The sequence below is a fragment of the Lycium ferocissimum genome, chromosome 7 (assembly GCF_029784015.1).
Source record: "Lycium ferocissimum isolate CSIRO_LF1 chromosome 7, AGI_CSIRO_Lferr_CH_V1, whole genome shotgun sequence".
NCBI lineage: Eukaryota > Viridiplantae > Streptophyta > Magnoliopsida > Solanales > Solanaceae > Lycium > Lycium ferocissimum.
This window is the reverse complement of record NC_081348.1, coordinates 24284287-24297134: the sequence shown is the minus strand read 5'-3', so window position 1 is coordinate 24297134 and position 12848 is coordinate 24284287. Positions and strand designations below refer to the sequence as shown.

Here is a 12848-nt window from a genome sequence, read left to right as displayed (position 1 = left end):
AAAACTGAAGGTTGCTAATTTATGTGGAATTTCTTGTACGGCATCTCCTGTGGATAGTCGAGCAATTGGCTGCTGAACCACTTGCAATATAATGAATTTTTAATAAGCCCTCACAATTAACGTAGGTCTCAAAAACTTGCTTCCTAATGACAATTAGTTGTCAAAATGACTTTTTTCTCAAATTTCATAGAATATGCTTATATGTTTGTCACTTGACATAATCAATCTGAAGCTAACGAAAAGTCAACGTGATCAAGATTTATCAACCATCCAAGGTCCATATCAATTTCAGTTATACGTCTCCATTCATATCATATTCATATATTTTCCACTGTAAAACACAAACTACTTGGCATGAAAACATAGGGAGAGGAAGGTAAAACAAGGACAATGTGAATGTGTAACAATAACAGCTTTTTGGCTTATTCCATTCAGGAGGAAATGGATTCCCTATCATATTTGCTATATCTAGCATACAGAACTCAGTGAGGAGATCTAATATATTTATGGCTCTCTTTAATGGCCCTATCAGTAACAGACACAAACATGCAGTGCCCCATCGATGTGAAGATTAATCATTGTCCGGTAGTTTACAGTCTTCTTATCATCACTCAACTTGAAAACAAAGTAATGTAACAACACAGCAGCGAATATCTTCATCTGCCTATAAGCAAACTCCTTCCCCAAGCAGATTCGCGGCCCTGCCTGTTTTATATAAAAAAAGAATACTTCGCTAGTTAATGTGTACAAATGTGGACATTTCTTTTCCATTCTTTGAAAAATGATGTTAAAACTGATAAGGAGCTTTAACCAACCTGGAATGCTGTAAATTTGAAGGGACTCTCCGGCCTGAAGAAACCATCCTGTTAGGAATTTGCTTTAGAACTGCAGTAAATTTATTTTTACTGCTTTAGGTTTTGAATAAGACATAGTCAAATAGTTGTTAGCTATCTTTTCCTATTATTTAGGAGTTAGTTCGTAAAGATAATGATTCTATAAATCTGCTAGGACCGTGTCCCTTTTTTAACTGCTTTTTTTTTTTTTTTAATTTTTTTAGGTTTTATATATGTAACCTGCAGCAGTCAATAAAAAAAATGTTCTTCCACTGCTATACTTTTCTGCTTTCTCATATCCTTGTGTTCTAAAAAATAACCAACAATTGGTATCTAGAGCCCTTTTTCTTGAGGGATCTGTGAGTATTCTCTGTGAGTGAGTGTTTCGAGTGAGTCGCGAACCACAACCAGAAACATCAAAACTTCAAACATGGAAGAAAGCGCAAGTTTCTCAGCAATGGCACCTCCAGTCTTCAATGGCGAAAATTTTCACATGTGGGCAGTGCGGATGGAAGCCTATCTAGAAGCTTTAGATCTTTGGGAAGCAGTTGAGGAAGATTATGAAGTTCCTCCACTACTCGGCAACCCAACAATGGCTCAAATCAAGAATCATAAGGACAAAAAAACCAGAAAGTCTAAGGCAAAGGCGTGTCTCTTTTCGGCAGTCTCATCAACAATTTTCACTCGTATCATGTCTCTAAAATCAGCAAAAGCCATCTGGGATTATCTCAAGGCAGAATATGAAGGAGATGATCGTATCAAAGGCATGCAGGTGCTGAATCTCATTAGAGACTTTGAGTTACAGAAGATGAAAGAGTCGGAAACCATCAAGGAGTACTCTGACAGGCTTATGAACATAGCAAACAGAGTAAGATTACTTGGTTCTGAGTTTAAAGACTCTCGTATTGTTGAAAAAATTCTGGTTACTGTACCTGAAAGATTTGAAGCCACCATAACCACTTTGGAAAACACCAAGGATCTGTCCAAAATTACTTTGGCAGAATTATTGAATTCCTTGATGGCACAAGAACAAAGAAGGGTTATGAGAGAGGATGGAATTAGAGAGGGTGCGTTGCCAGCCAAACATGAAGATAGCGGAAGATACAAAAAGAAAAACAATAAGAAGAACCAGCCATCAAATGGAGAAGGAGCAACGCGCAACAACAACAAAAACAAAGCAGGCAGTTCCAAAGGAAACTACCCTCCTTGTAAGCATTGTAGAAAGAATGGACATGCGCCTTACAAGTGTTGGAAAAGGCCTGATGCTAAGTGCAATAAGTGCAACCAGTTTGGGCACGAAGCAATCATTTGCAAGAATAAACCTCAGCATGACGCAAATGCTCAGGTTGTTAATGAACAGGAAGAGGATCAACTTTTTGTCGCGTCGTGTTTTGCAAGCAATGTTTCAAGCGAATCTTGGCTGATCGATAGTGGATGCACAAATCACATGACTTATGATAAAGAAATCTTCAAGGAATTGAAGCCTACTCGAGTTGCAAAGGTTAGAATAGGCCATGGTGGTCACATTCTAGCAAAAGCAATGGGAACCATTGCAGTTGAGACACAATCAGGTACTAAAACAATATCTGATGTTCTTTATGTACCTGACTTGGACCGGAACTTGTTAAGCGTTGGTCAGTTATTAGAAAATGGTTTCAAACTTAATTTTGAAGATAAGTATTGCTTGATCAAGGATCCGTCGGGACAAGACTTGTTTAAAGTCAAAATGAGAGGCAGAAGTTTCTCATTAGATCCATTTGAGGAAGAGCAGATGGTGTATTCAGCGAAAGAAAATGGCGCTGACTTATGGCATAAGAGACTCGGGCACTATCACTATCAAGAGCTTGTCAAAATACAAAAAATGAAGATGGTGGAGAACCTACCTAACTTGGGAGTGAGTTCTACAGATTGTCGTGCTTGTCAATTTGGGAAACAAAGTAGACTTCCGTTCCCAAAGGCAACTTGGAGAGCTACAAGAAAGTTGCAGCTGGTTCACACAGATGTTGGAGGACCCCAAAGGACTCCTTCACTTAACGGTAGTCTTTATTATGTTATTTTTATTGATGATCTGACCCGAATGTGCTGGATTTATTTTCTAAAGTTCAAATCAGAGGTCAAGAGCATTTTCTGAAAGTTCAAAGCGAAAGTGGAAAATGAAAGCTGTTGTAAAATTCAGATTTTACGATCTGACAATGGCAAGGAGTATACTTCTCATCAGTTCGGTCTGTTTTGAGAGGAAGCCGGGATTGAACGTCAACTTACAGCTCCTCATACTCCAGAACAAAATGGCGTTAGTGAAAGAAGAAATAGGTTTATTATGGAGATGGCAAGATGTATGTTGCACGAGAAAAATCTGCCAAAGAAGTTCTGGGCAGAGGCAGCAGCTGTGTTCCTACAAAATAGACTTCCCTCAAAGGTTGTGAAAGATCAAACTCCTTTTGAAGCATGGTATGGGTACAAACCTCCGCTGCATTTTCTTAAAGTGTTTGGTTGTCTTTGTTTTACCTACGTTCCTCAGGTTAAACGAGATAAACTAGACAAAAAGGCTGCCCCGGGTATCTTTATTGGGTACAGTACTGTTTCAAAGGCGTACAAAATCTTTCAACCAGAAGTTGAGAAGATAGTCATCAGCAGAGATGTCCACTTCATGGAAAATGAAGAATGGGATTGGGAAGACTCAAAGAATTCTGTCCAGCAAACAAGCTCATGGTTAAACGAAAGGGAGGATGATCCACCGGTTAGGGGAACTCGATTGCTCTCTGACATATATCAGAGATGCAATGTTGCATTATGTGAACCTGCTAACCCTGAAGATGCTCTCAAAGACCCCAAGTGGAAAAATGCAATGGAGGAGGAGCTGTTTATGATCGAAAAAAATAATACGTGGCAGCTTGTTGACAAACCTCAAGGCAGAAAGGTAATTGGGGTAAAATGGGTATTTAGAACCAAGCTAAACGCTAATGGTTCAATCAACAAGCATAAAGCAAGGCTTGTAGTTAAGGGTTATGCACAGATTTTTGGTGCTGATTATTCTGACACTTTTGCTCCAGTTGCTGGGTTCGACACAATCAGATTGCTTCTTAATATTTCTTCACAACGTGGCTGGAAAGTGCATCAGATGGATGTTAAATCAGCATTTCTTAATGGAATTCTTGAAGAAGAGATTTATGTCGAGCAACCTGAAGGCTTTGTTATAGAAGGGAAAGAAGAGAGTCTACCGACTACACAAAGCTCTTTATGGCCTAAAACAGGCACCAAGAGCGTGGTATAGTCGAATAGATGATTATTTGCTTGGCCTCAGTTTTGAAAAGTCTATCAGAATTCACACTGTATGTTAAACATAATAACAGTGAGATTCTTGTTGTTTCTCTTTATGTCGATGACCTTTTGATCACAGGGAGCAGTGCAAAGCTGATTGATGAGTTCAAGCTAGATATGATGCAAGCTTGTAAAATGTCTGATCTTGGTCTGATGACTTATTTCCTTGGAATGGAGATTACACAAGGAAAAGATGAGTTTTTCATTTGCCAGAAAAAATACGAAAAGGAAATTCTCAAGAAATTCAACATGGAAAATTGCAAGGAGATGAATACTCCCATGAACCAAAAGGAGAAACTAAGCAAAGATGATGGAGCTGAAAAGGTGGAGGAAACATACTTCAGAAGTCTCATTGGGTGTTTGATGTATCTTACATCAACAAGACTCGATATATTATATGCTGTAAGTGTTCTATCAAGGTTCATGCATTGTCCGAGTGAAGTACCTTTGAAGGCAGCCAAAAGAATTGTGCGGTACATCAAAGGAACCATCGCCTATGGAGTCAAGTTTCAGAAGAGTCAACCTGTGAAGCTATTGGGGTATTCTGACAGTGATTGGGGCGGTTCCGTGGATGATTTGAAGAGTACTTCAGGACACTGTTTTAGTCTTGGTTCAGGAATTTTCTTACAGGAAATTATGGCTCAATCTACTGCCGAAGCTGAGTTTGTGGCAGCTACAGCAGCAGTAAATCAAGCATTGTGGCTGAAGAAAATTTTGGTTGATCTGCATATGGAACCGACAGGAAGCATTGAAGTGTTCGTGGACAACCAAGCAGCAATAGCTATTTCTCACAATCCTGTGTTTCATGGGAAAACTAAGCACTTCAATATCAAGTTTTTCTTCCTGAGAGAAGTGCAAAAATATGGAGATGTAACTCTTGTCTACTGCAAGACGGAAGAGCAATTGGCTGATATATTCACTAAGCCTTTACCAGTCAGCAAATTCGAGCTTCTCAGACAAAAGATTGGAGTTTGCAGTTTCCAAAGCAAGGAGGAGTGTTAGGAATTTGCTTTAGAACTGCAGTAAATTTATTTTTACTGCTTTAGTTTTTGAATAAGACTTAGTCAAATAGTTGTTAGCTATCTTTTCCTATTATTTAGGAGTTAGTTCGTAAAGATAATGATTCTATGAATCTGCTAGGATCGTGTCTCTTTTTTTATTGCTTTTTTTTTTCCAGGTTTTATATATGTAACCTGCAGCAGTCAATAAAAAAAATGTTCTTCCACTGCTATACTTTTCTGCTTTCTCATATCCTTGTGTTCTAAAAAAATAACCAACACATCCCCGTCAAGCCATCTCTCTGGTTTATATTCTTCTGCATCATCACCCCATATAAATTTCATTCTTCCCATTGCATATGGTTGGTATGACACCATGTCCCCTTTGTTCACACTGAATCCATCTGGTAAGGTGTCATCCGAAAAACAAATTTTTCCATCCTGTAGCAAGATGAATGACGAAATAACAACTTAAAGCATGTATCTATTTGGCAATGCTGTATAATAAAAGATGTTCTTTATTACCACTGGGACTGCAGGATAGAGCCTAAGGGCTCGTTTGGTATGATGGATAGAGAAAAATAGTCCTGGGATAAAAATTAGTACCGCGTTGGGAAAAAAAACTCGGGATAACTAATCCCTTATCCCGGGATTAGAGTGTTTTTTTATCCCACCTTGAGGGTGGAATAACTAATCCCGGGATTAGTTATCCCACGATAAGCTGTTTCCAACCAAACGAGCCCTAAGAGTCTCTGTCAGTGCTGCATGAAGATATTGCATCTTTAAAAGTGCATCTTCACTCACATTGGCAGCAAAATCCGTTATGTCTGTTGCATCTTCTTTCTCATATGTTGCTTCTTCAATCTCTTGTGCTACTTTCTCCTGTACCTGAGGGTACTTGTAAAGCACATATATGAACAAAGAAAGGGTGGCTGCTGTTGTATCTTTGCCAGCTATTGTGAAGCTCAATATTATATCACGCAGAAACTTTGGATCTGTTCCGGTTATTTGCAGAAACCTTGACAAAAGGTCATCTTTCTTCCACTGCAACTGGAAAAAGATTATAATATCTAAGCATCTATGGGTATAAATAGAAGTAGGAGCTATAAGGCGATTCACCTACAGATAAATCAGCTTCTGGTTTACTCATTTGCTCAGTTTTTCTTCGGATCAGCTTATAAACAAATGCATCAACAGTTCTTATACTGTCCTTTAACTTGGCTTCTGATCCGACATTGAGAGCTCTTTTAATCTTCCAAAACACATCAACATATCTCCATACTGTCATTTCACTTGCATTGCTAAAATTTTTGCCTTCTTCATTTGAACCACACATGCTGTCTAGGTCAACTCCAAAGGCAACTCTGAATATAGAATCTAGAGTTGATTTCATGAATAGATCCTGCATTCATGAAACTATGTATACTTGTTTGGTGAAAACAAAAAAGGTTGTTCAATCAAAGTCGAGTCGTGGAAGCTTACTTGAATGTCCACTGTCTTGTTGGAACTGGCTGCTTCAGACAAAATATGGGCAAGTTTTGCCACATTTTTTCTGAACACCACACTGCTGAAATTCCTTAAGACCTTCGTGGAGAACTCGTGGCTTGACAATGTCCTCTGTTCCCGCCACTTATCACCATCAACTGTGAAAATGCCATCTCCCAACAGATCCTTTAGATTGCTATAATGATACGACCCCTGTAGATTATACAAAATACTCAAGTCACAACCCGAGTATCATTCTACCATTTTGTTACAGTAGACTAGTATAGCTGACTGCAATAATTGGATAACTGAGGAATGGTTGATCGGTTGATAAAATAATAACAGATTTAGGAGTGCATGATGCAGATGCTGGAAATGAGATTCAATTACTTTCTCCACACAACCAACAACCCCCCCCCCCAACCCACACACACACCCCACCACAAAACCCACCCAAAAGAAAGAAACAGATAGAGCTAAAACTAGATAGCTGACCTTCGAATTTACCCAAGATTTGGTACAGCAGTGAGCTAAAATAGATAGATATGATTCACATTAAGCAAAGTGATTCATATATTTCTCGTTTATCAGAGGAAAACTGCAACCCAACTGTACAGATCTGTCCAAAACACAAGTAAGGAACTTTGAAATATTTAATGTACAGTAATAGTGCTTGCATGTTTAAATGCAGATAACACTACTTGTTTCACAGTTGATGTTTTTCCTCAACTTCAATGGAATTTAAATCATGAATACAAAAGTTACTAAATAATGAGGCTTTCTGAATCTATCAATACAAACATTAAAAAAAAAAAGAAAAGAAAAGAAGAAGGTTATACATGATTTCAAGAAAATGGTGTACCCTGCCATAATTGTCAAACTTTGTTTTGAGAATGTACTCAACATTAGCAGGCTCAGAAGTATAAATCTCACTCCTGAAAGGACTGATCAATCTGTAAGTCTTGTACTTGCTAGCAAGATCAGTCATGTAATGGTACAACCTGTGGAAGTTGAGTAGCTGGTTGAAAATTGTGCCACCAATTGGATGGTACCTCTTTTTGCCATGTTTGACTAGTAGTTTTTTGGTCAGAAAATGAACTATGAATCCACAAAAGAGAAGTGAAAGAACTGTGGCTGTTATGGAGATGGAGCTCTGAAAAATATCCATGGAAACCGGTCAAACCACTTAGTACTTGTGCAGAGCTAGCTTATAATATGTAAACATGTGCCCTTTAGATAATGAATCAATCAGTTGCTCTTCAAGAATTGCATTAGTCAAAAGCCATAATATCAGTTGACTCTGTATATAGGCTTAATACATATTTTGCCCCTCAACTTGTATAGAATTTAATTTGATAGGTCCCTCCTTCACATGAAAATTTTTAAGCACCAATAAATTCCTCAACTGTGTCTAATATATATGACTAACTTATCCTCCAGATCACCAGATGTAATAGAACTACAAACTTAAAAGATTACACTAAGACTTAAATCAAGAGTCATATTGAATCTTGATCCATATCGTATATGTATATAGTTTCCTCATGTAAATAACAAGTTTGATTCTACAAATATCCAAACAGTAGGAGCGATTACTTGTGGACGTATATATATTTTCTATAAGAAAAAAGGAAGAGGGAAAATGTTTGGATAGATAAGAAAATCTTTTTTGAAGTTTGCTCGCACTAATGTCATTTCATGAATGCAAAGGGGGTACATTTTAGATGCTAATTAACTTTAGTATCACTTAGTCATGCATCCGCATGTCTTCATTGTTATCCCCTCCTTTGAAGAAGTATAAGTTTACTTTTAATTTCTGTTCTACACTTTGTTCCTTTGGCCAAATCCAAACATATGTAGCATTTTAGCTGGAGATTATTATGAACACTTTCACTCACCAGCTTTTTCATAGAACTACTGTTAGTTTTACTTCTAAATGAACCTTTTCAGATGCCTGTTGATTACTCGTGAACAGTAAACAGCGATGAGATAACTTAAGGTCCAAACAACTTCTATCTGTGTTTCAGTCTTCGAAGCTAGAGAATAGATCTAAATTCTACTACCACTTTCTCCTTAGGAGGAGACGTCATGGAAGGCGGCGCAATGGTTATTCCACTAAAAATCTCAAACTTGCACGGCATGAAAACATAGGGGGAGGAAGGTAAAACAAGGAAACTGTGAATGTGTAACAATGACACCTTCCCTAGATTACAAACCTTATTTCCATCGTCTGGTCAATGTTATTTGATAGGCTTATTTTGGATACTGATGTCATGAAAACATTGAGGCAGAACTGGACTGATACTAATATGCATAACATGTATACATTTTCAAATGGCCCTATCTAAGAAAGATACAAACGTACAATCCCCCATCAATGTGAAGATTAATCATTGTCTTGTAGTTGACAGTCTTCTTGTCATCACCCAACTTGAAAACAAAGTAATGCAACAACACAGCAGCGAATATCTTCATCTGCCTATAAGCAAACTCCTTCCCCAAGCAGATCCTCGGCCCCGCCTGTTTTATCAACAAAAGAATCGGTTAGCTAGTTAATGTGGCAGTATATAGACACCAGGCAAATTAAGTATAGACTCGTGTTCAATGCTTTAAGAAATGATAATTAAAGCTAAAAGCTAAAAATTTAAAGCTGTTAGGTATTTTAGAAAGTCGATGTGTAAAGGTTTTAAGGCAAAAATAAGTAGCACCAGAAGTGGTATTTCATAAATTGAAAAACATAGCTTCTCCGAGAAGCACTTTTTTGAAGCTTGGCTATACACAAATTGTTGCTCTAATCATGACAAAAGTATGTTTTCAAATTGATTAGTCAAACACAAACTGCTACACTTCAAGAGTAACTTTTCAGATAGAAATTTTCACGAAAAATATTTTTTAAAATAAATAGATTTTGAAAGCTTGGTCAAATATGCTACTAACATCGAGCTTTATGGTTCAACATCATAACTTATTGACTTAATTATCATGTTCTAGAGGTGAATCCAGACTCTAGAGTCAGTGAATTCAAAATGAATTTAATCTTATTACACACACGCACACACAAACAAACATATATATAGTTTGATTTGAAACCAATGGATCAGGTGAAACGGATAACCTGCCTTAAATTCATTTTTGCAGCGTGCTCTGTTTCACTTACAAGGAAAAAAGAATATTATATTATTTTTATGACAAGGGAACCCGCAACCGTCCTTCAAGTGCGCACATGGTAATTTCCATTCCAGTTTAATAGCTTGCAAACCACACAGAAGAGGTAAACCGTACTAGGCAAGCCCCTTGTGACGAGCTCGACCGAGAAAACATGCAGGGTTTCGAACCTGAGACCCCCCCATTTGGGAGATCCCCTGCTCAACCAACTCGGCCACTCTTATGGGTAAGAATATTAAATTGGAAACAATAGTTTGTTATAATTTCATCCCCTCCTTTCTAGTTTGTTATTTAAGTTCACCAAAAAGCCAACTTCTTCAAACTGCATGAACCTGAAGCCCTTTACTGATGTGGAGTGTAAAGATGGTCCTATAAGTTACTATTTTCGTGTCATCGGATAATTTGAACGCTGAAGAAATGAAGAAGAACCATTGCTAAAATCTTCATCTACCGATAAGCAAAATATTTGCCTAGACAATTCGTAGACCAGCGTGCTGTAAATCAAATACAAACAAGTTAATTAGAGAAAAGACAATATGATGTAGCCCTTGTATCAAGGAAGATCTAGCAGTATGATCCTACTAACATCTTTGAGCATAATCCCTTTTTCTTGCACTTCGATTCCACAACAATTATAGGCCTCAGAAATAACCTATATCAGTTCCGGAGTCACTAACTATGAAGGTTTAATAGATACATGAAATGCTATAAATTTCAATGCTGACTCTGGCTGGAAAATCCCATCTTTCAGGTTGGAAATTGTTACAGGATATACAGACTCATATTAATATAGTATACATAGTCACAATCATAGGTAGAGATATTTAGGGATTTTCTAATTTTGGTTCCTTAGATAGATTTACTTGTATGCCTACAAATTGCTCACTCTTGGAATGCAAGGGGATGTGTTATAGATGCTAATTCACTTTAGTAGCACTTAGTGTAGCATCCGCATGTCTTCATTGTTATCCCCTCCTTTGAAGTAGTATATGTTTATTGTTAATTTATGTTCTAAACTTGTTCCCTTTGCCAGATGCAAACATGTGTAGCACTTTTCTGGAGATTGTTATGAACAGTTTCACTCACCAGCTTTTTCAGAGTCCGGAACCAAAATGACTCAATAAAAATCCAAGTTAACCAAAATACCCAAAAAAAAAAAAAATTGACACAAAAGTACCAAGCACTTAACCGTGACGGAGCCGTTAAGTGCTTTAACGCAGTATTTTACTGCGCTAAACCAAACTTTCTCCCACCTATAGCGCAATAAGATACTGCGCTATAGGACACCACCATAAAACCCCTTCGGCTCCACCACTGGTCCCTCCAGTGGTGTTAAAAATTTTCAAAAACGCCATTGGAGGCTATTTCAATGTGGTCCCCACATAAAAATACGTCGTTTTCTATTAATTTTCGTCGGAAAAGTTTAGATTCTTGGTATATTCAAGTCAAGGAGCAAGATTTTAAGCTCGAATTGTGAAAAAAAGCGGCGTATAACTCGATTAACACAACTCTACAAAAATCCTCGATTAAGGTTTTCTAGTATGAACTTTTGTTATTAATTTGTTATACACATTATATTGTACGCATGTTTTACATTTAATTGTCGTTAATTTTCAAAAAAATTGCTTTCATCGCACTGGGCAGTGGCTATTGCCACTGTTCCTTTTTTTTTTTTTCATTAATTGTTAAATGTGTATGAATTGTTAGTTTGTTAAATGTTTATGAATTGTTAAGTTGTTATATGTTTATGAGTTGTTAATTTGCTAATTGTTTATGAATTGTTAGTTATTTATGAATTGTTAATTGTTAATGAATTATTATTTTGCTAAATATTGATTATGAATTAATTAGTTGTTAAATATTGATTATGAATTGAAAGAAGTTGATTGTTAATGAATTATTATTTTGTTAACACTTTGTTAAGATGATTGTTATGTATTGTTTCATAATGTATCATATTGTGTTGTACTGTATAGGACCAAATCAGTCGTTATATAAAATAGGATCTTTCCTCGTTACGTAACGATGGATTTAACGATACGATACAATAAGATAAAAGTAACAATCAAAATAAACATTGTAGTTAAACTAACAATATAATATAATACAATAGGTAGCAACCATCCAAACAAGTTGTAAATGATTATGAATTGTTAAATCTATATTATTTTAAAAGCATGAATATATCTGTTAAATAAAAAAAGATTAGCTAAAAAAGAATAGAAGAGTTCTTCTTTTAATATTTATGTTCACGGAAATAAAAATTGTTATGAATTTCATAAATACATACGTTAACGATAAAATGTATAGGACCAAATCAGTCGTTACATAAAATAGGACCTTTCCTCGTTACGTAACGATGGATTTAATGATACGATACAATAAAATTAAAGTAACAATCAAAACAAACATTGTAGTTAAACTAACAATACAATATAATACAATAGGGAACAACCATCCAAACAAGTTGTAAATGATTATGAATTGTTAAATCTATATTATTTTAAAAGCATGAATATATATATATATGTTAAATAAAAAAAGATTATCTAAAAAAGAATAGAAAAGTTCTTCTTTTAATATTTATGTTCACGGAAATAAAAATTATTATGAATTTCATAAATACATACGTTAACGATAAAATGTATAGGACCAAATCAATCGTTACATAAAATAGGACCTTTCCTCGTTACGTAACGATGGATTTAACGATACAATACAATAAAATTAAAGTAACAATCAAAGCAAACATTCTATTTAAACTAACAACACAATATAATACAATAGGTAACAACCATCCAAACAAGTTGTAAATGATTATGAATTGTTAAATCTATATTATTTTAAAAGCATGAATATATATGTTAAATAAAAAAAGATTATCTAAAAAAGAATAGTTAAAGTTCTTTTTTTAATACTTATGTTCACGAAAATAAAAATTATTATGAATTTCATAAAGACATACGTTAACGATAAAACGTATAGGATAAAAAAAAAATGTGGTTGACGAATATACTCTTTCAGTCTAATTTTATCATATTTGTGTTGG

General features: G+C 35.9%; 1 protein-coding gene across 1 annotated transcript; it reads right to left on the bottom strand.

The window, feature by feature from the left end:
• Positions 1-292: 292 nt before the first annotated feature.
• LOC132063951 (cytochrome P450 704C1-like) lies at positions 293-8276 on the bottom strand. The gene is made up of 8 exons (XM_059456739.1): positions 7497-8276; positions 6632-6847; positions 6273-6551; positions 5887-6199; positions 5675-5703; positions 5432-5590; positions 816-863; positions 293-705 (listed from the first exon to the last, which is right to left on the bottom strand). The coding sequence occupies exons 1-8, from the start codon at positions 7800-7802 to the stop codon at positions 529-531; spliced, it is 1527 nt and encodes a 508-aa protein (XP_059312722.1). The 5' UTR covers positions 7803-8276; the 3' UTR covers positions 293-528.
• Between the last annotated feature and the right edge of the window lie 4572 nt (positions 8277-12848).

Coding starts and splice junctions, on each gene's coding strand:
- LOC132063951 (XM_059456739.1), bottom strand. CDS start 7,802: ATGGATATTTTTCAGAGCTCCATCTCCATAACAGCCACAGTTCTTTCA. Junction 6,848..7,496: donor AGTTTGACAATTATGGCAGG/GTACACCATTTT, acceptor TATAATCTACAG/GGGTCGTATCATTATAGCAA. Junction 5,704..5,886: donor GACAGAGACTCTTAGGGCTC/GTTTGGTTGGAA, acceptor ATACCAAACGAG/CCCTTAGGCTCTATCCTGCA.